Here is a 27,543-nt window from a genome sequence, read left to right as displayed (position 1 = left end):
TTCCTATTTACACATTCAGGTTTCTAGAATCTATGGTGTGTCATCAGCGGTTTGTACTCCCCAGACGAGTTCACCCAGGAATGATGCTGGCGGGTTCCCATCGGAATGACTTCAACCTTTCCCAGCGAGCTGAGTGGCAACGACACCAGCATGTATTTTTGTGTGGTATCGTCAGGCACCAATATTAAACTGGATACAGTCATGGGAATTCGGCATGGGGGCTGTAAGTCAGCATGCGATGGGAGTTCAAGGTCTCAGGACTATCCTCCTCCAGGTTTGCTTTATGTTCAAGCAATTAAAACACCAAAATCTAGCCCATTCAGGGGCTGTGGTTCTTCCAAGCTCTAAAAAAACACGGGCATACAAAGAGGGACCCTCTACCCGGCGGCTCCTGAGTACATCTCATCTTAACCCCGGTGGCTTCTAGGAACCCAATCTGGGAAGATAAACCCAGCCTACCCAGCCTACCCAGCCTGGTTCGATGACTCAGAGAAGCGTCAGATAAAGATGACCCCAAGGCTCTCACAGAACACATTCCCCGCCCCCAGTGACCTGGCTCCACAGAGCACTTTGGTCAGCCTCGGGCAACACCAGGAACTGGTTTTCCTGTGGCTTCTGAACCAGCCCAGCCCTTCCCTGAGGCCTGAGGGTGGCCCGAGGCCAGGTGAGCAGAGAGGCTTGCTGCCTGAGCGATCCCTGGGCTGGGTGACCCCAAGAGGTGTGGTGGGTCCAGTGCTATCGCCTGGGTGCACAACCCTGAGTCCTCTTGGGAAAACAGCGGCCATCTGAGGATGAAAAGGTGACAGACCCTCATTCTCTCATGAGCCAGGCGAGGATCCATGTTGTGGATCCCAAAGCCGGCTGCTGACTGCGTCTGCCACTGACAGTGACTGAAGCCGCAGAGACACAATCTTGGTGCTGCCACTCCTCAACACTTTAGAAATCACCAAAAAACATTTTGAGTTAGGTTATTACTTTATTTTACTTTTTTTTAAATGTTGCATTAAAGTCATCCAGCATACAGATATTCCTGGGCTCCTCGCACATTTTATTCTCTCTAAGGTTAGGTATTTTAGCCAGGAGATGAAGAAGATCATCCCAATAAAGGGGCAACATCTCTGACAAATGGGTTCCATATCTGTGTGATGGGAAATCAACGGCTCATCCACCAGCCAAACGCCTCCTTCGGGCCAGAGATGCACGAAGAAGGCAAGGTGGGGGGGGTGGGGAGGTGGAGAGGGTAGCACAAGCGTGGCTCACACGTGGTGCCTGCGCACAGATGGGGCCCCAACACCAAGCAACGGGGTGAAAGTTCTGAAACGAGCAACTGCTACATTTGTACAGAGTAAGAATACAGAAGAGCATCATTTTCCTTTTAGCCCTTTAATTTGTGTGTTCGGCCTCCTCCCAAGTTACTGCATACCAAGCGCCTATGAAAAGTAAAAACAAACGGATTGGAAGTCCCTGAAATGCATGCAACTTAAAATTCCCTAATACACACCACCAGTTCCCAGTCCCTGGGTCTGCCATGTGCTCTAGTGGAGACTACGGTGCGGCTGGGTCACCAGCTGCGTCTGTCGTGCTGCTGGGGTTTGCCGCCGCTGCCACCGCCTTGGCCTCCGGCGGCTGCTGGGTTTCAGTTTTGGGATCTTCTCCGTTTCCGGCACTTTTCTTACTCTTGTCTGTGGCCATGGCACCCATCTCCATGATTTCCTGCAGGGGCCGATCGCTTTCAAGGGAGCTAGGCTGGAGTTCATAAACCTGGACTTGACCTGGGACATCTATCGCTTTCTGTTCAAGTTTTTCCAGGATGGTCTGAACCTTCCTGACACCATCTCTCCTGGCCTGACGGACATCGGCTCGTCCTTCAGGGTCTACCGAATCCAGCGCCAGTAGCTCTTTGGTCAGATACTCTTCTATCATCAGGTACTTTTTGTCCGTCTTCTTGCCTTCAAAGTTGTCCACGGCCTGCTCCAGCCCTTGCACTCTCTGCAGGATGGCTTCCACTTTGAGCACACCTGGGTGCTTCGGCGGCGCCTCAGCTTCTCCGGATTTGGGAGGTGCAGCCTCTGCAGGGGCGGGGCTGGGGACTGCCTTCTCTTCTGCAGCCACATTCTTGGGGGACGAGGGGACAGCCGAAGGGGCAGGGCTGGGAGGACGGGGAACCGGGGCGGCGGGAACCTTCACTTCCACCCTCTCCGAGGCGGGCGGGGGCTTCTGGGAAACAGGCTGAGCATCTGCCTCCTTGCGGATCACCTGAATCGGGATGTGTCCAGGAAGGAGATCTGGTCCAACTGGGCCTGGCTTGCTTTCGGGTTTGTTTTCAGGTTGGGGAACAGGTGAAGGTTCTCGATGAGTCATGGGCTGCTGAGAGGAGGCAAGGACACAAAGATATTTTTAATAACTGGCTGAGGAGTCGAAAGCAGTTGCAATTGTTTGTAGCGAGTACAGACCATAAAGAAAACTGGGGAATGGCTTTAATCTATAAAAGGGATTTTCAAAGTCAACCAAATACTGTTAACGAAAGAAAAACGTATTGATCCTGTAATGTGACCAAACCATTTGTTTCCGTTTATCACCCATCACCTTGGACCGTGGGTCTGTTACCGCTCACTGAATTTTTCTGCAGATGCTATTTCTTGGGGCAATGAAAGGAAAACCAATGTAGTTTTCAAAAATGAAAATACCAAAAAACTCACTGACTGCTGAGCTAGTTTAGCCCAAAGCAAAGTCCTGGGTGACTCAGAATCTTGGTGACGCAGCCATGGAGGAAAAATTGCCACATGCCCCCTTCCTTACACTGTGTGGACAGTCTCTGTTCAGGGTATGACAGTCCCCTCTCCTGTTTCAGAAGAGTAGGAATCTTTTTTTTTTTAAACCTAAGACAGCCTAGCAGTTTCTGCCCAGACTGATGTGTTTTTTGAGAATAAGCAAGATGCCCAAAATAGTTAACTCCGAGGATTCTGCGGGGCACATCTGTGCCCAGAGCCAACGCTCAGCTGCACGTCTCTGCACAGACTTCTGGCTGCCCAGGCTGAGAGTTTTTAACATGACCACAAGTGGTATTTTTGAAAATGGGCTATGCTTAAAACAAATATCTTAGCTCTCCCAGCATCCAGGTGAACATCTCAGCCCGTTTTTTTCCGATGGACATGTAGCTGACATCCAGCGCTATCCTGTTTCCGGTGTCTGGCACGGTGATGCGACAATTCCCCACATTACACGGTACTCACCACAGTAAGTGTAGCCCCAGCTGTCACCACACATCTTCACAATATTCCCTACACTGTCCTCTTCATCTCTGTGGTTTATTTTATAACTGGCAGTTTGCACCTCTTAATTGCCTTCACCTATTATGCCCGGTCCCCCATCCACCTCCCCTCTGACAACCATCGGTTTGCTCTCTGCATGTAAGAGTCTGTCTGATTTTTTGTTTGCTCTTTTGTTTTGTTTTTTAGATTCCACATAGAAGTGAAATCACTTGATATTTACTTTTCTCCATCTAACTTATTTCACTTAGCATAATACCCTCAAAGTTCATCCATGTTGTTGCAAATGGCAAGATTCTATTCCTTTTCACGACTAACATTCCAGTGTGTGCGTGTGTGTTTGTGTGTGTGTGTGTACACGTGTATGCATGTGCACGCACCACATCTTTGTCCGTTCATCTATCGACGGTCACTTGGGCTGCTTCCATATCTTGGCTATCATTAAGTAATGTTTTGATACACATAGAGTTGTACATAGCTTTTTGAATTAGTTTTTTTTGCCAACCCCCTTTAAAAATCTCACACACCCGAGGGGCACCTGGGTGGCTCAGTCAGTTAAGTATCTGATTCTTGACTTGGGCTCAGGTCACAATCTCACAGGTGGTGGGATCCAGCCTCATGTCTGCATTAACAATGCAGAGCCTCTCTCTCTCTCTCTCTGCCCCTCTCCACCACTGGCTCTCTCTCTCAAAATAAATAAATAAACTTAAAAAAAAAAATCGCACACACCCTAATTCCCTGAACTGGGAAATAAGAGTTAGACTCCAATTTAAAATACTAATTCCACTATAATGTTCAGTTAGGTCAAATCTTTGCAAAGATTCAAAAAGAAATCTTTGAACAAGTACTAAAAGGGAAGGCATCGCAAACAAGGTCATGGTTAGTGGAAACAGGATTAAATACTGTTTCATCGATTACGGGAACCATATGGGAAAGACACAAGGGGAAGTTTTTCTAGCACGGCAGATGGGGGCTTCTTTCCTGGGATTCCTGAGCCCAAGGAAGGATCTACTTTGCCATCTGAACGCCAGCAACATCCTTTTCCATCAAGATTCTTTTGCCAATGCAGATGACCTCAAATTTGGCCCTTAGTTACCATTCAGGAACCAGCTACACATCCCTCTTTGGGTTTAAAATGGCTGGGTATTGGGGCGCCTGGGTGGCTTAGTCAGTTAAGCGTCCGACTTTCGCTTAGGTCATGATCTCGCGGTTCGTGGGTTCGTGGGTTCGGGCCCCGCGTCGGGCTCTGTGCTGGCTGCCGGCTCAGAGCCTGGAGCCTGTTTCAGTCTGTGGCTCCCTCTCTCTCTGACCCTCCCCTGCTCACGCTGTCTCTCTCTCTCTCTCCTAGAAATAAATAAATAAATATATTTAAAAAATAAAATAAAATAAAATAAAATGGCTGGGTATTAAAAATGACTGTTATTTTTTTAAATTTATTTTGAGAGAGCAGGGGAAGGGTAGAGAGAGGGAGAGACAGAATCCCAAGCAGGCTCCATGCTGTCAGTGCAGTGCCCGACGCGGGGCTCAAATTCACAAGCCATGAGATCATGACCTGAGCTGAGATCAAGAGTTGGACGTTTAACCACCCGAGCCACCCAGGCGCCCTGAGAAAAATGACTTTAGAAACTCCTAAGAGGGACTGCTCTATGGCTTGTACTCTTTGAAAATGTCAAGGTCATGAAAGCAAAGGAAGGCCGAAGAACTGTTCCAGATTGCAGGAGACTAAAGAGAAATGATATCTAAACGTAGCGCTCGTGATCCTAGATTAGATCCCAGAGCAGGGGAAACTGCTCTCAAGGAGATTTGAAAGTGGACTGTGTATCAGGTTAACAATGTTGTGAGGAGGTTAAATTTCCTGATTCTGATAACTGTACTGTGGTTATGAATGAAAAGGTCTTTCTTAGGGAAATATTTGCTGAATTATTCATGGGTAAAGGGGCAGGATATCTACAATTAAATCTCCAACAAAGAAACCACATGGACGATACATAGAGAGGAAATGGCAAAGCAAAGAGAGCAAGACATTAACAGTGACGATGGAGGAGGGTAAACTGCGCTTCTTTGTAGGATTCTTGAAGCTTCTCTGTAAGGCTGAAATTCTTTCCAAATAAAGAAGCCAATAAAAGAACCACAGGACAGTGCTGTCACCATTTATAGTAGGGTGCCCCGCATTTGTCTACAAGGGGCTTTCCTTCTAGAAACTGTGGCAGAGAACTGATTCGGCTGCTCCAGGTGGGGGCCCAGGGCTGCTCAAAGCTCTGCTAAGTTCCAAGCTGCAGACACTAATGATGTCCTCCCTCCAGGACGTGTCCATCAGTTGCCCCCAAAGAACGAGCAGGTCTGTGCCTGCTTCACCAGGCCGGAATGTTTCCCAGCCAGCCGGCTCCACTGACACTCAGGCAACATGGGCCTTTAGCACAAGGAAGAGAGGTGGAAGACATGGCCTCGTCGTCAAGCTCCGAGCTGAGCTAAACAGGTAAGATGAGCACTTCCGGGGGCGCCTGGGTGGCTCAGTGGGTTAAGTGTCTGACTTTGGCTCAGGTCATGATGTTGCGGTTTGTGAGCTTGAGCCCCGTGTCGGGCTCTGTGCTGACAACTCAGAGCCTGGAGCCTCCTTCGGATTCTATGTCTCCCCCTCTCTCTGCCCCTCCCCTGCTCATGCTCTGTCTCTCGATAATAAATAGAAACGTTAAAAAAGAAAAAAAAGACGAGCACTTCTGAAATGCACAGAGAGCCCAGAGGCCGAGCTGCAGGGGACTGTCATGAGTGCCGCGAGAAAGAGGAGGAGGCTTCGTGAAGAGGCAAGCCCGGCTCGTCCCTTGGCGGATGGGGAAAGCCTGGATGAGGACGGCATTTCAGGGGGCTGGTTCAGCACGAGCAAAGGCACCGAGGTGGGAAGACGTAACGGAAAGGGCTTGCGGAGTGGAGAAGGGGTGTCCGTGAGCGGGGGACAAGCCGCCTGGAGCACTGGCGACGCGGCTGCAGCTAGCGTGCAGGAGGCTATGAAGCGCCTTAACAAAGCGTGGGGGGCACGGAGATGCCAGGGCCCCGGGTGTGTGCCTGACACTCTACAGGCTGCCCAGCCCTTTCCCATCACGGTGGCTGAAGTGCTGCCCCGAAGGCAGCTGCGGTGGGAAAGGAGCAAAAGCTACAGCAAGTGCTGGGAGTTCCCAGTTCCGGAATCTCCCTTTCCCCCAGTAACACGCACGTGAACTGGTCACGCCGGCGGGGGACCCAGGGCCCCTGCACGGGACGGGGGCCACCACAGTCGGTCTGGTTACGCCAACTCCATACCTGAGGCCTGTCGACCACGGTGTGCACGCGGTGAGGCGAAGGGGAGTGCACCGGGGTGCCGCTCCTGGCGGGGGAGCCCTCCCGGCTGGATGCGCTCCGGGCGGGCGACCGGAACGGGGACGCTGCCGGCACGGGCCGGGGCTCCCAGTCATCGCCCGGGGCCCTGTGGTACACGGGCTGGCAGGCCTGGTGTTCACCCTGCTGAGCTGGGTAGTGGGTCTTCTGGGCTTGGTGGAGGGAGGGCTGGGCTGCCGGCCGGGCGACATTCTGCTCGTGTATCACGGGGATGGGGATGTAGCCCCGGGGGAGCTGGTGGCCGCCCGGGCCGCCCCTGCTGGAGGAAGAGGGCAGGCTGGCCGAGGAGGACGAGGACGAGCAGTCCGAGGCCGCTGGGGACTGAGACCGCTGCAAGACACAAGGGTAGGGGCAGGGCCCCGGGAGTGACCCTCCGCCCCGGCGCGCCAGCCCGCTGTCCGCCACGCGCCTGCCCAGGGCTCACACTGTTTAAGAGGACCTTCCCCCTGCGGACCTTCCCATCTCCAAACTGCAGGGCCAGGACCCGGGGCTCCGGAGTCGGGAGGGTTCCAATTCTTACCAGCTCCACGGCCTGCTGAGCCCCATCTACAGTTTGCAGCAGATGCCCCATCTCCCGGGCTGACTAGAAGGTTCGGCAGGAGCCTTTGTGGACCTGCTTCGGCACCTGGGCGGCACGCAGCGGCGTTCTGACCGTCGCCGCATCTGTGGTGACTGCAGGTCACTTCCTTCCTTAACCCTTTCTCTGCTCATCTACAGAGAACCAGCTAAGCGCCAGGAACAGTACATCCTTTGGGGTCCGAGCCCAGGCCAGTCCCCCGACCACCTAGAAAGTCAGGTGCGCATTTCCTTAGCTGGCTCCGAAGGGTCCCGTCAGCTCGAATTTGGTAAGATTTCGCTGACTGATGTGTCGCTTTTGATTTTCACGACAAAAATATTACACACGCAGGTACTACTCTGAGAAAGGGAAAGAATAGGGCTGAGGGAGGCAATCCCAGCTCTGGGCTAGGATCTGGGCTCAAAAACAGTGCTGGTGGATACAACCAGATAATCTGCCGACAGGAAACCCGGAAAGGCTTACTGCTCAGGAATTTTACTGGGGTTCACCGGCCCTCAAATCCCTGGCTAAGAACTAGATTAGGAACTCTTTAGATATTAGTGCACTGAAACACTGCCTCAGGCTTAAAAATAAAACCCTATCATCAAGTAGCTGACTTCCGGACTCTTTATTCTGGGTTTCCATGGGACCCGGTGAGGGCAGGTAAGCTACCTCGTTTTCCTGTCAACAGAGCTCTAAGCAGTTAACATTTACCCCTAAGGAGGGAGCTGCGTGCAAGACCACACCGCTGTCCTTGTGGCTCTGAGGCAGAAAGCCCAGCACGAGGAGGAAGCACCGGACCAGGAGCCAGGAGGCCAGGCTTCCGGTCCCAGAGGTGCCACACTTGTACCTCTGTGCATTTGGACCAAGCTGTTTACCCTTGTGAACCCCAATTCTTTAACCACAGAGATAAGCCATGACCCCTGCCCACTTAAAAAAACACACCTGTGAGATGCCGGGGGACACTGTGTGGCTGTCGTGCTATCTTTGCTGGGTGACCTGTGCCGCTGCAGGCCAGGCCCAGATGCCCTGCATTTTAGCAGGTGCCTGGCCCAGGGTCCGCGGCCAGCCCCCAAAACACAACAGCGCGCTCTCCTTACCTCAGGTCTGTGGGAGCCCGGGGGCTGGGCCGCCGCAGCCGCTGCTACCGCCTGTCCACACTGTTTATCTGGCTGGGTAGCTTCCGCCACACCCCGCAGAGGTGACTGGGACCTCTGAGGAGCCTCTGTGGCCGCCTCAGTTCGGAATCGCTGTGTGCCGGGCTGGGAAGAGACAAAGGAAGGGCGCGGCTGCCGGCTGTCCACGCCCTCGTGGTGGACGGGGATGGCGATGTAGCCTGGTCGGAGCTGCGGGTACACAGCGTGGCCTTCCCTAGTGGGCAGAAGCTTGGAGCCCTCTTGGGAAGGGCCATTTGCAGAGGACGGGGTTTCCTAAAACACGAAAAGGAGAAATGGACTGGTTAGGAGCTGGGAAGAAAACATCCCGAAGAGGCAAAAGCATGGCGCTGTGTGTCCCCGTCTCCCAGAGTGACTGTGCGCCCCCAGCATCAGCCACGACGGCCGAGCGCAGACAGCGAGACTGCTCTCAGGCACCCTCTGTTTCTACCACACACCCCGTCCCCTACAAGGCTGCTGTCTGGCCAGCAGTTTAAGAATCGGGGGCCCCACGAGAAAGCAGTTGAGCCAAGGTATCCGTTGAGCACAAAGAGGTCCCAATTTCCCAAACTGGTCACACAGGTTCCTTTTGTGGGTGACAACCGGCCGCAGTTATGTAAGAGAGCCACTGACTGGCCCCCAAATCAGAGACCCAGATCAGAAGGTGCGAGGATGATTCCAGTCCAGCTCACTACACCACAGCCAGCTCCTCCACTTCCTCCGAGGCCCTAACGCTTCCTAACGACCCAGACGTGTGCTGGGCCCACAGGACACAGCCTGCACGTCCCTGCAGAGCAGCAGCCGTGGGGCGAGGCTGCCTACTCAGGGACGTTTTCAGAACAAGCTGCAAGAACGGGAGACGATGAGGAGGGCAGGGCAGCCCGGGGAGGGGAACGAAAGCCGAGGATTAATTATGCTGGTCTGGTGACGCCAGCAGAGCCTGCTCTGGTGAGGAGCGGCCGGGGTCCCTGTCGTGTTCTCGCATGAAGCTGTCCCTTCAGCAGCCTGGCTATTTTGGGATCCTTGAGAGGGCCAAGTTCCAGATGTACCACAGAGGAAGATCTGGTTTCAGACAACAAGGCCGGTCAGTCACTCACGGGGCAATGTCATTTCTCACCAAACACAGGCTGGGCAACGGGCGCCGGGGACCCCCGGGGTTCCCAGTCTGGGCCACCTCCTGGAACACCAGAGGGGCCTTTACAGAGGAGGAAGCTACAGAACTGTACCGCCTGCACACATGTGGGGAGGTCGCCCATTAAGGAGAGCGCCCTTTCCTCAAGGAGGCCGAGCTGCAAACAGGCAAAGACCAAGGGTCCAGGAGCTCGCCGGGCAGAATCCTCCCTGGACGGAAAGCTGAGGGCTGATTTGCACTCTGAGCGACAGACCACTGTAATTTCTGCCGTGTGTCTGTGTCCGTGCCCTAGAGCCGGTGGTGCTGGACCCTGGAACTTCGCTCTTTCAGGCCCATCGACTGCTTCCCTCCTGCCCCGGGAAGGGCCTCCCGCACACAGAAAAGGCAAGGGTGTCGCTGTGTCCTTGGGGACGCCAGCAGACAGGCACTCTCAGATTAGAATCCCCACGTGCTCAGGGCGGCGACATTACTTCAGCCTATTTAGCTCTCGGGTCACCCAAGAGCAGGGAGGGGTCCAGGCCTCACAGTCAGAATCCGATTCCTGCCTGAGACAAGGCACCAAGAGGGAGGCAGCAAGGGGCGCTACTCACTAGGTGCTGACGCGCCATCTAAGCATCTTAACCCCTCGCTGGGACACCCCTCCTTCTTTCTGCCTAAGCCAGGGCCTGGACAAGTCCTGGGCCTCTCCTGTGCTGGTTGCTGGGGGCTCCCTGTTCCCTCCCAGCCATGCGCACAAGCCTCAGCTGCCTGCACAATCCTCGAGCAGGGCAGTAAGGAAGCCCTCATCCACCGACCACCTCCCGGTGACCATCTTGCTACTCAGGCGCTGGGTCCTAGGGGGTCACCAAACCGGCAAGGCTCCATCCCTGCCAACCAGGGGCTTTCAGTACAGTTTAACACGGCATGAGACAAACAGGAAGCAAAACTACCGGGAAAGCCCGGGAGGCTCTGGGAAGGGGTGGGGGGTGGGGAGCATGCGTGGGCTTTTCTAGCTAGGATGGGGCTGTCCTAGATAGGGTGCCAGTTCGGCCTGACCTCTAATAGTACCAGTTCTGTGAGCTGAGGGAGTTCTCTTAGCCTGTGAGCTCTGATGCCCTTACCTAGAAAATGGGGACAGCGACACCCATCTCGCAGGCCTGCTGGGAGGTTTAGGGAGGGCACATCCAAGGGGGAGCCCAGAAGGCAGCAACGCGTGCGTGAGTTCCCTCCCCAAGCAGGCACGCAGTCATGCTGTGCAGACCCCGGAGGGTCAAAGGAATCAGAACTGAAGAGCAAAGTTAACCGATAGAAGATTCAGAGTAGCGGCTTCCCCCTAACAAATGTTATAGTAGGGGCGCCTGGGTGGCTCAGTCGATTCGGCATCTGACTTGGGTTCAGGTCATGCTCTCACAGTTCATGGGTTCGAGCCCCATGTTGGGCTCTGTGCTGACAGTCAGCTCAGCCTGGAGCCTGTTTCAGAGTCTGTGTCTCCCTCTCTCTCTGACCCTCCCCTACTCACGTTGTCTCTCTCTCAGAAATAAATAAAACATTAAAAAAAAAATTTTTTTTCTAAATGGTATAGTAACTGGGAGGGTCTGGAACCTTCTGCGAAGATGGAAATGTTCTTGTTCTGCATGGTGGTAAACAGGTATATGCCTATGTACAAATCTACTGAAATGCACACTTCCCTGAACCTCCCCCCACCCCACCCCTGCCCATCCCGTCACAGTCCATCCGGCTCTAGGAAGTGAGGGCCGCCAACCCCACCACCGCTGCAGAGCCGGCTGTTAGCCGTGCCTCCAAGTTGGCCCCTTCCAGGGCCTGGAAGCCTAGGCGAGGCCTGGCTGAGGCTCGGCTCCTCCTGCGGCACTGCAGCCACCTGCCATCTCACTGAATGGCTTTTTTATGCATCTCACTGAATGGCTTCTGCACAACTAAAAGAGGAAAGGGAAGATGAAGGAGGGGGAGGGAGGGAAGCGCAACCTCTGCCTGCCCAGAGGAGGCGACAGCAGAGACTGCCTCCTGGAGCTGATATTCCACCTGGGCCTGGGAAGAAGTGCCACGCTTGGGCGGGAGAGGAAAGCTGTGGTCCCTGGAGGCGGGAGGCGGTGTCCGAGCAGCAGAGGGAGAGGGGACAGCACAGGAAGGTAGGGCTGGAGGCCCCGACGCCTGACATCCACCGTCCCGTCCCGTCCCGTCCCGAGAGATGCCTCAGCAAGACAGGAGGAACCGGAAGGAGAAACCAGGACCCGGCAGGGAAAGAGGGGAGGGGCCCGGGACTGGAGCAAGGAAGTGAGGCAAAGCAGGGGCTGCGGGCATGGAGGCGAAGGGTGACCCGGAGGGGCGGGCGGGAGGCCGACGGGCGGGAAGGCCTCCGCGGCTGGCAGGACAGCAGCAGGAGCGAGGGGAAGGGCCGCTGCCGAGACTCCGGTTCTGAGCCTGGGGGTGCCCGGCAGGCGGCGCCGCCGGCTAGCGCGAGCAGGAAGGCGGTGACGGGCGAGGGCGGCCCAGGGACCCCGAGGCTCTGCTCTCTGGGTTCCGTCTGCGTCGGCCCATCTGTGCCCTTCAATAAACAAACCACATGCCCCTTCACGAGCCTCGCATCTAAAAGACCGCTCCCCCGTGGTGCCTGGGGGCTCAGCTGGGTAAGCCTCTAACTCTTGATTTCCGCTCAGGTCATGATCCAGTATCTTGCGCTTCTTGGGATCAAGCCCCATGTCAGGCTCTGCCCTGACAGTGCAGAGTGCAGAGCCTGCTTGGGTTTCCCCGCCCACCTACTCACCTACGTGTACGCACTTTCTCTCTCTGAAAATAAAATAAATACATAAACTTAAAATAAAAATTAAAAAGAGGGGCACCTGAGTGGCTCAGTCAGTTGAGCATCCCAACTTTGGATGAGGTCACGACCTCACAGCTGTGAGTTCAAGCCCCACACGGGGCTCTCTGCTGTCAGCGCAGAGCCAGCTTGGGGTCCTCTGTTCCCCTCTCTCTGCCCCTCCCCTGCTCGTTCTCTCTCTCAAAAATAAATAAACATTTTAAAAATAGATAAATAAAGGAATGCTCCCCTTCCATTTTCATTGGGGTTTCATTTAGGAAAACACTAATTTACGTATGTAGAAAAACTATACCAGCTTCACAGAATAGAAAACTAAACGCTTCTACAGGAATGAATAATTTGAAGCAAAAACGAAGCTCCCACCTAGAGTAAGGTCCATACCAGGAATACAGAGGCCAACCTATCTTCTCCCGTGTCTACTGTATCATTAGAGTCCTGTCAATGGTAGATGCTTCAGTTTTTATTAACTAAAAAAGCAAGGCCTAAAATAATTTAATTGCCCTTTCTGTCTTCTATGGTGTTTTTCACCACAATGTAATAAAAAAGATAAAATTTAAAAAGTTTTCAAATTTATTTATTTTGAGAGAGAAAGAAAGCATTAGGCGGGGGGGGGGGGGGGGAGAAGCCCAAGCAGGCTCTGCACGGTCAGTGTGGAGCCCAATGTGGGGTTCAAACCCACGCACTGTGAGATCATGACCTGAGCCGAAGTCAAATGCTTAACCTAATGAGCCACCCAGGTACTCCAAAATTTAAAATTTTTTAAAATGAAAAAAGTGAAAGAAACAAATGCATAACAGTTACGATTCTTGTAGAACATGCCTTCTCAGTCTCCTAAGAAGTGTTTTCAAGTTCAAGCATGTCCAGAAAAAGCCCATTGGTTATGCCAGCATCCTCAACATAGGACTTGCTACTTGCCCCGCTTCTGACCTCAGTGGGGACCAGGAACCACCCCCCTTGGGGTTAGTCTTCTGGGGAGGGAGGAGCGAGCTGGGACCACCTGACCAGGCAGGCCACTGCAGGCCCTGCCCTCAATGGTCCTGCATATGTAGCTTCTTAAGGAGTAAGGACCAGCGAGCTCGGCTCACCATCTGTATCTTGGGCAAACACATCAAGAATCCCTATATATAGGATCCAATTAGGAACGGCACCGCATTCATTTGTAAAATGAATTGGTTAATTTTTCTCCCTTGCTTTGCACTGCAGGAAAATCTTGAGGCATACCTCAGGGCACTAAACAGCCCCAGGAGACAGCCAGGATAAAAAGCAGGGAAACTTATCCCAGATGAGCCAAAATTTGCCCTATTAAGTACAAGGTATCATTCCTGGGAGAAGCCTGGGTCAGATTCTGAGCTTGGGTGAGCCCTTGGACTTCAGCAAGTCTTGTTTGCTTAAGAGCACGTCTAAACTTTGCTGGTTTTTAATAACAACGTGCACTAAAAGGGCAGCTAAGAGATGTGGAAAGAGACTGCACTTGGTTCTAATCCTGGATCTGCCCCTAAATATGGTTGTTACATAAGCAGCTCACATCCCCTCTCTGGACCTTCGTTTCCTCAGCTATTAAAATCAAAGGGGACACCCAGATGGTCTGTAAAGCAGTGGTTCTCAGACTCTAGGGGGCATGAGGAGCACCCAGAAAATGCATAAAAATGCAGACCACAAGTCCAACTCCAAGAAAGCCTGATTCAGTAGGTGTGTGGTAAAGCCTCACCAGGACTGAACTGAGAAACACTGACCTAAGTGAAGTTCTTCCGGCCCTGACATTCTCCATGACTCTTATTCCAAGGCCACCCTCTACCTCTAAACACCTACCTAAAGCTCAAAAACAAGGAAAAGTTGATGTCATGGAAATCTAAAAATGACCACTCTTAACTGTGTTCACTGAAATCCTAACAGGGGCGCCTGGGTGGCTCAGTCGGTGAAGCGTCTGACTTCAGCTCAGGTCATATCTCATGGTTCGTGAGTTCAAGCCCCGCGCCGGGCTCTGTGCTGACAGCTCAGAGCCTGGAGCCTGCTTCAGATTCTGCATCTCCTTCTCTCTCTGCCCCTCCCCACACTCGTGTTCTCTCTCTCATGAAATGAATAAACATAAATCATAACAGAAGTCACTGGCTTTGAAGGTGCCCTAATGTTTCAAGTCCTAAGTGAAGAGGAGGCTGCTGACCCCCGTCCCCCCAAGAAGGATTCCTTGTGCCTTACAAGCAGGGCAAGAACAACAGTTCTTGGGTACCTGCAAGGCATATGCCAACCACTGTGCCGGGGACACTGCACTTTCATGGCCTCAGCTGCTTTGGGGACAGCCGAGGAGCAGGGTATGTGTGACCTCACCGTCAGTTGCCTGTACAATGAGTGACCTCTGATCCCGGAGAACCCCTAAAGTCAACTCCACAGCACAGCCCTCTTCGAAGTGTTCTCAGTACCTACGAGTCACGGCTCCCATCAGCATGGTCCGAATGGAGGGGAAGAGCAACGAAGGTAATCCTGGGGGCCACCCCACAGCACGTCCGCCTTGACACGCCTGGAGTCTTAAGTAGGACACGGATCCATGAACTGGGTTTTTAGGCCAGAAGAGCCTTCACAACGGTCAGGGTTTGACTTTTACTAAGGACACTTCAAAACTTCTAAAACAAAGAAAAAACCCAAAAAGATGGAGGAAAATGGGAATCCTGAACTCTGTATGTCTGGGACCTGGATCCAAATGAAGTGGCCTGGCTCACTTCCAGTAGGCAGGAAACAGGGCAGAAGGAAAGCTTCCTTCTAAAGCACACGGCAGAGCTTCAACATCCTTCCAAAACCTTCTATTCGGTGTTTCAGGCCACAGAAATGAATTAAGTATTATTACTACCAATGTGCCATAGCCCACAACCAAACTCCGAAGTCCGCCAGTTCTCACTGGGTTGTGATAAGGGTCTCTCCCTCTGCCCCAACCTCGCCTGGGACACATAATGGACACCGAGTAAACTGTGAACAGTAAGCAAAATCCACCTTGTACAGAGAAATCCCCGTACGGTGCTCCTGGTAAGACAAGAGTCTGTGCCAATCGCAAATTCTAGACCCAACCCAGACCCAGGTGACTGGAGGCTTTGTCTATCTGATTGCCTGTTATCAAAGCACGTATTATTTTATCCTGGGGTCACTGAGCCGGGTGTCCCTAGGGGGAAACTTTCTATAGGATGAAACTTAACACTTCTCTGTGTGGCTGTGTCCAAACAGGCAGGAGTGAACCGGCATGAGCCCTGGGCTCCAAGCTGCCACCCTGAACCCCAGCCCCGCCCTGCTGTTCACCAGCTCTGTGCCCTCAGACAGGATTCCTTGCCACCAAGACTCAGTTTCTCCAGCAGTAAGAATCCCCACATCTCCCAGGGATTTTTGCAAGACAGCAGTAAAATAAGGCACGAGAAAGTCTTTGTAAACCAAGTGCTGCAAGCGCTCCACCATCACGTTCCTTCATTCCACAAATGGTTATTGGCAGGCGCAGCTTTTCTGAGCAACAGTCGGTTAGTGTACAAGGGCTAAAACCTTAGTGGTCTCACCAGTCAGTAATAAGCCTGTTAAGAGTTAGAAGCTCCTTTATCTGAGCGTCTTGAGAACACTAATTAGCAGGGGTGCCGTTCTCTCTGCTGGGAACCGCATGGATGTTTTACAACCTGGAAGCAATCACAGCCCAACACTCTAGGGGCCGGAGCCTTAAACCCCAGCACTCCCCCGCCCCCCACACTCTGAAGGGACCTGCCCTGAGGACAAATCCACACTCAACTTGCACTAATTGTGACTCCTTGCACTCCCGCCCGAGACCTAGTGAGAAAAACCAGGCCAGGCTGGGCCGGGAGCAGGATTTATCTGCTGGTGCCACACCCACAGTCTCAGTGTGTCCCCCACCAGGGCGGGCAGGCACCACGGACCACGGCTGGCTATTCTGGCGTCGACCTCTGGCTCCCCCATTTCCCCCACCCCCTGGAGGCCTCCTCAAGGATTCCACGTGGCAGATGTGGCCCAAGGTCACAGGGCAGTTACCAAGCCAAGAACCCCAGGCACTGGATGCCCAGCTCCTGAACTCACGGCTTCAGCGAATGAAAAAACTATCTGGTTCGTCTTCAGGAAGAAAAGGAGTAGGGACACCTGCTTTAATCAATCTGCAATCACGAATCACAGATGGAAAAGTACCTGAAATTTCCATAGCAGGAAGCAAACTGTCTGAAGTTAGATACAGAGCCTCCCTCGTGGTCCATTTCCATGGGTTTCTCAAGGACTCGCCTGGCACTATGGTGGAACACGGCTCAATCCCTTGGCTCTACTGTCTGCTAGACACCAACTACACAAGTGTCTGTTGGGATCAGGGTGCAGGGCTTCGCTACAGCTGCATGTTGTACAAAACACAGTCCCCTACCTCAACCCCCACTTCCCCAAAGTAGCTAGGGTGAGGGCCCCTTTAACCAAGGTGGCTGGTTCAATGATTCCTTGAGGGGAATTCCTGGGGACTCTCCTCCCCACCCCGAACAGCTGCTCAAAGCATTCCTCCAACGGTCACTCTCCCCCAAGAGGGTGGAGGCAATTAGAAAACCGCCCCCTCTCCTTCCACCTGCATTGACATTTCCACCTCGTAGGGCTGGGTCTGGAACAGCTGTGCAGATGGAAATGGCCAGATCCTCTTGAACGTGGCTCAGTTTCCCCACAACACTGACTGGGCACCTAGTTCCTGCCTGGCACCTGTCCTGGGGCCTGTGCAGAGATGCAGAGGGAGACACGCCCCTAACGCAGTCAAGACTGAGTTAACATGCCACCCTACGCAGCAGAGCGCCGGCAACAGTGCCTCCTGGCCTGTCTCGGCCGAGGGATCAGGGATGAATCAGGGGTGAAGCTGGTTGGGGCTGGGGGTGGTAGGTCTGGGTGAGGCCCCAGAGGGGTCAGCAGCCTTCATCTGACTCCCCTGCTGTGTCCCTGAGTTGTGAGGGGCAAGGGAACCCCGGAGGGTACTGAGGACCTCCAGCCACTGGTCGAAGGAGAGTCAGCCGAGGTGGTCCAAGAGGGCTAGGAGGCCTTGCTTTGGAGAAACAAGGCTGGAGGCCCATCTGGGAGCCAATGGACCCATGTCTGGCCACATCTGCCTGCCATGGGGTGAATCCTCTCCTTCTTAGCAGAGGCTGTGATTGTTTCCACGGGTTATACGCATGTCCGGTCAGGCCCTGACTCATCACTTTCCAAGCACTATCCCCCTGCCTGATCCTCAGAAACCTGCTGGACAGGGAATGCTGTGTTCCCATTTTACAGAAGGGCAGACTGAGGCTCGGAGAGGGTGAGTGATTTATCAGAGATCACTGGAACCCAGGTGTGTCTGACATCAAGGCCAGGGATGTATTAAGCCTTTTACTATTCCTACCATACCTGCACACTCTGTAGTAGTAACTGTGGCTCATGTCTTCAAACCCTTTTGTCTTCCCAGGGTAAAACGCAGCAGGAGAGAAAGCATTTAGTTCTGCCCAGTCGAACTGGGCTGAGGCTCAAGACCTGGAACATTCAGTTCAAGAGTGCTCCGGGCCAGGAAGCCAGTGCTTGGTGCTGAGTCATTGCCTGGCTGAGGGACTGCAGGCGAGAGGGAGGGCACTCCACTCAGTTCTGAGTCACCACAGCCCTGTGCACCCAGCATCTGGGCCTGGAGGGAGAAAACCCGGCTCTATCTGGGCAGGAGAGGCGATCCCACTCTGACACTCAGGGTCCACGGCACTAACTTGGAAGAGTCAAAAAGCAATGTGGCTACCTTGTCTCCTACACACATATTCTTTCCTAGCCTCCTGATGTTGGGATTAAAAAAAATTTTTTTTTAATGTTCATTATTTTGAGAGAGAGAGAGAGACGGAGAAAGAATGCATGTGGGAGGGGCAGAGAAAGAGGGAGACAGAGACACCGAAGCAGAATGTGCGCTGTTAGCGCAGAGCCCGATGTGGGGCTCGAACCCACGAACCGTGAGATCATGACCTGAGCCAAAGTCAGACACTCAACTGACTGAGACACTCAGGTGCCCCTGGATTTTTTAAATTATTTATTCATCCATTCAATGTCCAAGAAGAATCTTTAAAATAACTGACCAAAAAAAAAAGAAAAGAAAAGAAAAGAAATCAGAGCACTCGGGTGGCTCAGTTGGTTAAGCATCCAACTTTGGCTCGGGTCATGGTCTCGCGGTTCCTGAGTTTGAGCCCCGCGTCAGACTCTGTGCTGACAGCTCAGAGCCTAGAGCCTACTTCAGATTCTGTGTCTCCCTCTCTCTCTGCCTCTCCCCTGCTTATACTCTGTCTCTCTCAAAAATAAATATTTAACAATAAAAAACAAAATAACCCAAAATCTACAATTCTACCTTAACGAACACTGAGGAAGTTATTTCAAAATAGGCAATGGTTGTTCTCCAACAGGATGCGAGGGAATTTTCGGTGGCAAGTGTCCCCTCAGTCACTGGGGACACAGCTCACTGCTAGGAGTTCTCGGGCAGCTACACTGTTTACCGGCTCTGGACGTAGGCGGTGAGCAATTCTGCGATTCTGGGCTTTTCTGAATGGACGGTGAATAAGGAGCTTCACTGTGCAGTGTCTGGTCTTACCGCCAGCCACATGGAAAAGAGAGAGAGAGGCTCCTTCGACAGTGCTGACGCTGCTCTCGGTGCAGCTGGGCATCAAGCGGGTCTGGGTGCTGTGAGCTCCCAGCCTCTCCAGCAGGTCTGTTCCAAGATGCTGTGTTGCCGATGGGGACAAAAAAGAGCTTCTCCAGACTCATAACAGGGAATCAATACTTAAGTCCTTTGTGGAGAAAAGGCCACTTAGAAATACAGTAAAAAGGAACGGGCTCCTGGGGGACATCTGGGAGCCCGGGACAACACCACAGTGCTTAGGAACCAACACACAGCTTCCGGCAACTTACACTTAACTCCCGGCTCGAGGCTGCACTTCAGTAAGGGCGGCTTTTCTTTTACCAGCCTGTCCACTCCGGAACCCAGCCCGTGTTTTACTCTTCCCCACACAGAATCATTTACTGAGACTGTAGATCCTGCCAGAAAGAAGACAGACGCAGACTGCCCCTGGAACTCTCGGCCCACAGGGACGTGACCCCAGGCAAAGCAGAAAAGTGCTGCCTTTTGGAAGAAAGATTCAAATCAAAGCAACATGGGGTCCAGCGCAGGGATAGGCTGCTTCGCACTGGAGACATCTGCATGTAAGGAACGCTGCACAGAGAAAGGTGTGGAAGGAGACAGAACTGTCCTCCATATGGCATTGAACACTGACTTGCAGAGAGCAGGCACTCTGTAAATTTCGGGACGGAATGAATGAATGACAGCTTGGGTCCATCTCCTAAGTGAGACCCAGGCTCAAGAAATGAGCAGTTTCTAATCAACTGGGGCTGTGCCTGGCGAGCTCTGAGGATAAAGGAGTTCTGAGAAGCAGCCAGGCCTGGTGGGGGCAAAGCCAAGGCCATCTGTCATCCAACAGGACCCCCCCCAGGTGAAGGTAAACGTCTGGCCACAACAGTCTTTCCGTTTTATCACAGCTGACAGGCCTCAGATGCACCGAGTAGTTTCTATCTTAGAAACCTGTTTTGAGGATTTAAAGAAATAAGAACCTTCAAGAAATAAGGTTTGTAAGGCACCTAACCTGTGTTTGACATATATATATATATGTGCGTGTGTGTGTATATATATACACATTCAGGAGCCTCTGTGTGTACACACACACACACACACACACATATACAAACACGGTGGCAGACCAAAAAATATTAGGTTCATCCTATCCTAAAGAAATTCTCCCTAATGAAGCTTTTGCGAGCTGCCTAGCTTCTAAGGCCCCCTGAGAAATCTGCCCAGAAATGCGTGGACTTAGTGACATTGCACATCTCACACAGTCACACAGTGCCAAGCAAGCAGCGGGCATCAACGTCCACGTTTGCAAAGGACAGGATTTGGGGCTTAGCTTCAGAAGTCCAACCGTGGGTCTGAGATCAGAGGCAGAAGAGGAGACCCAGTGAAGACCCGATGAACCAGAAATGGGGAGCACGGAAGGGCTCAAGAATTTCTCAGGCAGGTTGACAGAGGTTTCTTCAGTACGCGTCAGCACTCATGGGTCCTCAGAGGGTCCTAAAAACAAGGCCTTTGTCTTCGGCTCCCAGTTTTGCTCCATTAGGTGTCTTACGTACTTAAGAGCAACATTACGACAGGAAAAATGGGAAGGAGGAAGAGTAGGCTTGGGTTATGCATGCTTCCTACCTTTGAAGATAAACATCAGACCGTTTATAAATGCCAATCAGAAGTAATAGACATGTAGAGAGTGCCTTATATAAGGCAACTGTGTGTCATTCCAGAAATGGGGACAGGAGGACAGTGCTAATCAAGGCTCACTGGTGGTATGAAGCTCTCTGACTCACGACCGGGCCCATCAGCACCAAACAGCTAAGCCTTCCTCGGCCTGGCTAACGTCAAATGCCGCCACAGTTCCTGTGCACCGGCTTTATTCTCATAAAGGGCAAATGTACTCCACAAAACGAGGGACGAATTATGTTCAGTTCTTGCGTCAGCCAAACACAGCCTGCTCTTTAGTGGGTAAAATGGAGGTCCTGGATGAGCTGGGCATTAAGGCATGTGACCCACGTCCTTCATCCTCCCCCCAACAAATCCCTGTTCTTCAGTCGTAAAGGAATTTGCTCCTCCGTTACTGCAACTTGCTGGAGACACAAAGGGGAGAATGGCCACTCATTTCCTGATGGTGCTCGGATTCTGCTAAGAGGCCCAAGAGCTTGCAATCGATCTGCAAAGAGCAAAATGACCTCATCTTTAAGAAAATTCAGGAGGCTCTGCTAAACGTGAAGCAGAATAAATGGGCCTCTCTACTTCAATCATAACTCAGACCATTTCCAATTTCCTCTGAGAGGATGTTTCTACATTTCTCTCCCAGCGCCTGAGTGTAATCTGTCAGATTATTCTGGTGAGCTTCTGCGGGGAAGGCCAAACAGGAAGGAAATGCTCTGGCTCACATCTTTCTGGGGCACAGGAGGGTCTTGGGACTGCCTTGGGATCTGACTCAGGGCACTGCCACCCCCATATTCACACTCGCACAAGTCGGCACCAGGCAGTTTCACCAGGAAGGAAAATGGGGCCTCAGGCAAAGGCTGTGCAGGTTAGATGTTAGACAGGCACAGCTTAAGGGATTCCAGGGCCTACAAGCAGGAAAGGGTACAGTAAATCGCAGTTCCTTCCCCTCCCCCTACAAAATGGGATTACCATCCACCAGTGGCTCCAAAATGCCAGTCTGGCAAAATGAGAATGATCAGGGAAACCTTTCGGACGTACGGATCTCTGGGCAATGTGGACTAAACATTGGGGGTGGGGTGTGGTGGGGGACAGATAGAGGGATGATGCCGCCGGCAATCTGTGTTCTGAAAAGGCTTCCCACTGGGGTGCCTGGGTGGCTCAGTTGGTTAAGCGTCCGACTTCGGCTCAGGTCATGATCTCGCGGTTCGTGGGTTCGAGCCCCGCGTTGGGCTCTGTGCTGACAGCTAGCTCAGAGCCTGGAGCCTGTTTCAGATTCTGTATCTCCCTCTCTCTCTGACCCTCCCCTGCTCATGCTGTCTCTCTCTCTCTCAGAAATAAATTAAACATTCAAAAAACTCAAATTTTTGAAGTCTTCCCAGGTGACTGCCTGCCTTGGGATTCTGTGTTGGTGACCTCGAAGGTCGGCAGAGCCAGAAAGCCCTGCTCACTGAGGGAGAAGGGTCTCCTCCATGTCCCAGGAAGGGTTGTGAGACAGCACTGGCACCGGACTCCAAAGCAACTGGCCTCTGTTTAGTCAGAGACTAACAGAGAGCAGGCAAGGGGCGGCTGCACATCTTCAGACTCCAGAGTGAGCACCAACCTCTCTGCCAGGAAAGGTGCCTGGACCAGAACGAACTTGCCAGAAGATTAGCGGCAAGCCCACGTGTGCAGAAAATCGACATCCAGAAAGACTGCAGGTAAGGAGGTCCAGGTGCACAGAGCGGAGCTGGGCAAAGCCCAGTGTCTCAGCCTGCAGCCGCCCTGCCTCTTTGATGGAGGCAAGATGCTTGCTCTCACTTGCCCCCTCCGTAAAACTAGGGACGAAGAGTCACTCTAACTACTTCAGGGCACTGTGGGAGGACCCCTCTTAAACGACAGAGTATAAGACTCCATGAAACACAGAGTTCTGGTCACTTCCTTCCCATGAAAGCCACTCCTTTACCAGCAAGGTTAGACCGTAAACACCCAGAAGCCGTTGTCCCCCCAAAGGGCTTCCTGTTCTTCATGATTAACAAGTAGCTCTTTATTGATTGACTGCATCTCCTCTTGATGATAGGATGCTTGAAGGGTCCTCCTAGCTTAGCTCCTCCAAAAATGCCCTTTTGTTTTATGCCAGGGCCCTTTTTCATTACGAAGTAAGAAGCCAATTTCTAATATGAAACAGTACTGAAAATTTTCCGTTCTATTTAGTCTGGAGGAAAAGTGTCATTCACGTAAGTGAATCCGAATTAGTCACCCAGGTATTCTGTGTATTATCAAAGCACAGGTACGAGAGCAATGAAGGCCAAGGAGCTAATAAACTGAATGTCAGTTTTCTCCTGAAGTTTTGTGCCATGCTGACAAATCTCAAGTAGTTAATTTGATAAAGAGAATTCATTTCTTTCTGGAGTTATCACATCCAATCATCACCATCCAAATAATCACAGCACAGAGGTCAGCCACGCAGTATTTGGTGGCCCAGAGATCACAAAGACAACAAAGTCCAGCCTGCACACTTCAGTTTTATAAAAATTCCAAGACGCTTCTACCTTCTTCGGAACAGACATCCTGTCTCTTCTCGGGACTTTCTGGTGTAGTTCTCTTTGCTATTAGTACTATCTGAGTGACCTTTGGAGATGTACTTTAACCGTCTGGGTTTCTTTCTAAGCAAAATAAAGAGATTGAGCTAAAAGATCTTCATGGGCCTTTCGACTTTAAAATTCTGACTTAATTTTCAAATCCACTTTTCCAGGGTCAGAATTCTGATTTAGGAGCCATATTTTCTATTTGTTAAGATTGATAGGGGTGCTTGGGTGGCTTAGTCAGTTAAGCTTCCGACTCTTGGTTTTGGCTCAGGTCATGATCTCGTGGTTTCATGGGTTCAAGCCCCACATGCTTGGGATTCTCGGTCCCCCGCCCCCCACCCCTCCCCGACTCACGCTGTCTCTGTCTCTCTTATTTATTTATAAATAAATAAACTTAAAAAAAAAAGAATTATAGTAACTCTGGGATGCCTAGCTGGCTCAGTTGGCACAGCATGCTACTCTTGATCTCAAGGTTGTGGGTTTGAGCCACAAGTTGGGTATAGAGATTACTTAAAAATAAAATCTTAAAAAAGAAAGAGAGTTACTTAACTTGTTTTTTCCTCTTTAAAAAGGATTTATGAAACCACAGCCTCACCAACCCACCGGATGGGTACACAAAGATCTCAACTGGCTGGGTGAGTCTCATGCTAAAAACAAAGTGTTGGCACTCTGGGTTTACACTGCACTTACAGTGGCTAAGTTCAAACTTGACCTTCACTCGCAACAAAGGGTGCGGCAGATTCTGATAGTCCCTGTCTCAACAGGAAGGTCTCAAAACGATAGTTTTACACCACACCAAAGATCTACACCCTCGTAGACTACAGTAACAGGGCTGGTGTGAAATGTGCTTTAGTTTCACCCAATAATGGGCTGAACAGGCATACAAAAAAGTATATGTAATTATACCCATCCCAGCTAATTACATACTCTTGTACTAATTTTCCAGATATAAATATACAATTCATCTCTTATAAATGTAAGTTGCTGACGGTCCTTACCAGATTTTTATCAACATTTGTCATTTAGAAATGAAAGTGGATGATACAAACATTTCTTCTGAAATAATTATGAAGTATTTTTAATTTTGTTAATTTTTAATCTTTAAAACAACCCACCAGCTCTTTATGGCTTTTTTTCATTTTGCACAGACAGTATATCATTACCCTTTCTCTAAGCGTATTTCTTTTTGCCAAGAAAAGAAATTTTGAAAAAGCGCAAACTTGTTGAAAACTGGAAGACTAGCACACTTAATTGTAATCTTTTAAGTTAGCAGATTGATTCCAATTTTCTATTTCCAAATTTTCATGCTCCTAAGGATTCGAGTATATATTTTTGCATATATGTAAATGAGGCATATTTCTGCTGCATTCACAAAAGTATTCATTTCTGTATTATTTATCTACTGGAAACAAACCCTACGTATTTTAAATACTGTAACAAGGAAGGGAATGTATGCCATCAAAAACAAGAACAAAAACCATTCTCTTTCACTCCAGCGTGAGGCAATGTCCTAAGGTAATCAATCGTCAATCATGGGACAGTGTCACATCTTCAGTTCAGAAATGGCCTGGGAGAGGAACATCTTGTTCTTAACAAATCATACTAAAATATATTACTGAAAATCGTTTCAAACAATAATACAATTTTAATTTCAGATAAAAGGTGGGGGGAGGGAGTGTATTTACATCAGTTCCCTGAGTCACTCTGTGGCTGAGCCAGTAAAGATGCCCCCTCGACCAAGTTTAGAACTTTTAGGAGCAAAATACCTGTGAGACCACCCCCAAGCTTGCGAGTGGGCCCCCTCCCCGGCGTCCGCCGGAGCGCGGACCGCAGGGAAACCGGGACCTCCGCCCGGGAGGGCGGGCGGGCGGGCGGCGGGGCCTGGCCCAGGCCTCCGGAGGTGACCAAGCCGGCCGCCCCTCCAGAGCCCGGGTCCGCGCCAGCCACCGGGTCCTCGGCCCCTCGGATCGGGCCGGTGGACGGCACCTGGCGCCACTGCGCGGGTCGCACTTCGCGGGCACCAAACGCAGCCCGGAGGGGGACAAGGAGGGGGGGGCATTTCCTCGCCTCCCGGGCCTCCCTCTCGCCCCGACGCCGGCCGAGGGCGGGTCGGAGCGGGGGCTCGTCGGGGCACGGCAGGACGAGACCGGGCGCGGGCTTCCGCCCGCAAGTGCGCCCGAGGGCCCCCGCAACCCGGCCGGGTGCGGCCGTCCCCGCCGCTCGCCGTCGAGGGGGGCCTCCGGCGGGGCGCCGAGCGGGCTGACTCACCTTGGGACCCTCGGCCGGCACGCGCGGGTCGTTCCACGTCGTGGTGCGGCTGTTGTGGTCCACGAAGAAGGGCCAGCCGGTCTGCGGGTCGATCTTGATTTCCCAGCCGGGGGGCAGGGGGTCGCGGTCGCCGGCTCCACTGCCGGACGCCATCTGCACCATGGGCGAGTGCGTGGCAGCGCTCATGTTGGGTTGGGGTCGGCCCGGAGGGGCGGCCGCCGGGGTGCCGGGTCGCGGGGTGCCGGGTCGCGGGGTGCTGGGTCGCGGGGTGCCGGGCCTCCAGGCGCGGAGTGGCTAGCTGACTGCGGCCGGCTCGAGAGCGGTGCGCGCCGCCGACGTGTCCGGGAAGCCGGCGCCGGGCACCTTTATGAATTAAAGGAGGGGGTGACGTGGCCCGAGAGGGGTGGAAGTGTCTGGAAATAGCCTCCTCGCTGCCAACCGGGAAGGAGATAAAGGGAGGTAGCAACTGGCCGGCTAGAAACTTCTGGTCCCATCCAGAGAAGTTGGCGGCGAGCGGGTTGGATGCGGAGCTCCGCCCTGAGTCATCGGCTATAATCGGGGCGGGGCGGGGCGGGGGCGGGGCCTCGGCCGGCCGCCCCTCCCCCACGCCTCCCTCCTCCCTGGTCCCGCCGCCCGCGCGGGTGTCCCCGGGCTGGGACTGGCCGGCGGGGCAGGCAGCCTCAGGCGCGTCGTCGGCGTGCGCTGGGCTGGTTTCGGTTTTCAGACTCTCTCCCTCAGCTTGGAGCCGAGTGGGTGTTCCCTGGACTGGGACTCGGCTCGCTGGGTGCCTGCTGCCGCTCCTTCCTATAAAAACAAAGTCATCGTGAGCCTTTAAAGTTGTTGGTTTTAAACTAGAGTCTCGCCCACCCCCTGCTTTGCTCGCTTACCTGCTGAAACCCCGGGACACTGGCGCCTCTCAATTACGTTTTAATCACTTTTTTTCCCCCAAGGGCTTAAGGAGCTCTGGAATGCTGATCTGACACCATAACAAAGCCAGGGAGAAAAATGGAAGTGCAAATAGAAACTCACCTGGCTTCTTTTGAAGCCTAAAGAAAGATTGCATCAGCGGTGGTTTTATGATCCCAAACCTCGCATCCCAAATATACAAACTGTCATTGCAATGAACAACTTTAAAGAAAAATCACATTGTTTTGGGCGTGGGTCTTCTTTTATGGTAGAGGTGGTCTTGGTATCTTCAATCTTGACTTTCGTTTGTGAGGCAGGGACCAAATTCAAACGCGAAAAATTGGTTGTTTCAATGTTGGCTGCTTTTGTGAACTAACCAACCAGTTCCCTGGGAGAGAATGTGCTCCCAGAGGGAGAATTTGGGGAAGGTTCCGTTTCAGATTCTTTTTTTTTTTAATTTTAAAAAATGTTTTATTTATTTTTGAGAGACGGAGGGAGTGAGTGCACTTACGCAGTCAGGGAAGGGGAGAGACAGAGAGAGAGGTAGACAGAGAATCCCGAGGAGGCTGTTGCCCTGAGCTGTCAGTGAACCCACAAACCTTGGCACTATGACCTGAGTCTGATGCTCAACCCACTGAGCTACCCAGGTGCCCCCGTTTCAGATTCTTAGGCAGATTCATCCCTCTCCCCAGAAATATTTTGAGAAGTTGCTCTCATTAAAAAGAAAACCACAGGCCCAAAATGGGATTACTTGGGCCAGGCCAAGTCACCAAACCAGGGTTTAATACCTAACCTAATTTCGGTTTCAACCTCCCCCAGAAACAGAAGTCTAAACCTGTCAATCAGGAATTTTCTGATAAGCACATGAGGCAATCTGTCCCTTAGGCCTACTCTGTCCCTCAAAGAAAGATGAAATCATCTAAATCATAAGACCCCCCCTCACACACACACAGCTTCCTCCTAAGGGAGGGTGATCATGTCTGAAATAGTCTTTTTTTTTTTTTTGGCTTCAATGTTTCTTGCCCCACCCTCCTTCTTATAAAAACCTTCCATATTGTACAACTCCTCAAAGCATCTCTGTATCTGCTAGATGGGATGTTGCCTGATTCATGAGTCTTTTAATAAAGTCAATCAGCTCTTCAAATTTACTTGATTGAGTTTTGTTTTTTATCACTTTGGTCTAATCCAGGGCCTAATTTTTCAATTCCAATCCAGAGAAGATCCTG

The 27,543-nt window shown here is 52.0% G+C and overlaps 1 protein-coding gene across 2 annotated transcripts; it reads right to left on the bottom strand.

Moving 5' to 3' along the window:
• Positions 1–956: 956 nt before the first annotated feature.
• BAG3 (BAG cochaperone 3) lies at positions 957–25,929 on the bottom strand. 2 transcript variants are annotated; one of them, XM_039237357.1, is made up of 4 exons: positions 25,412–25,929; positions 8,295–8,624; positions 6,564–6,968; positions 957–2,367 (listed from the first exon to the last, which is right to left on the bottom strand). In XM_039237357.1, exons 1-4 carry the CDS (start codon positions 25,595–25,597, stop codon positions 1,546–1,548), a joined length of 1,743 nt encoding a protein of 580 aa, XP_039093288.1. In that variant the 5' UTR covers positions 25,598–25,929; the 3' UTR covers positions 957–1,545. The 2 variants fall into 2 exon arrangements, with proteins under 2 accessions (XP_039093288.1, XP_039093289.1); XM_039237358.1 differs by having other exon boundaries at positions 957–2,364.
• Between the last annotated feature and the right edge of the window lie 1,614 nt (positions 25,930–27,543).

This window comes from Hyaena hyaena, unplaced genomic scaffold, assembly GCF_003009895.1.
Source record: "Hyaena hyaena isolate Hyena2069 unplaced genomic scaffold, ASM300989v1 scaffold_124, whole genome shotgun sequence".
NCBI classification, from domain to species: Eukaryota; Metazoa; Chordata; class Mammalia; order Carnivora; family Hyaenidae; genus Hyaena; species Hyaena hyaena.
This window is presented reverse-complemented; position numbering and strand designations above follow the sequence as displayed.

Bases quoted from the DNA above. Each gene is read 5' to 3' on its own strand.
- BAG3 (XM_039237357.1), bottom strand. From the start codon at position 25,597: ATGAGCGCTGCCACGCACTCGCCCATGGTGCAGATGGCGTCCGGCAGT. The intron at 8,625-25,411 runs GTGAGTCAGCCC...TTCGTGTTTTAG, and splicing joins TGCCGGCCGAGGGTCCCAAG to GAAACCCCGTCCTCTGCAAA. The intron at 6,969-8,294 runs GTAAGGAGAGCG...TGTGTCTTGCAG, and splicing joins CGGGCTCCCACAGACCTGAG to CGGTCTCAGTCCCCAGCGGC.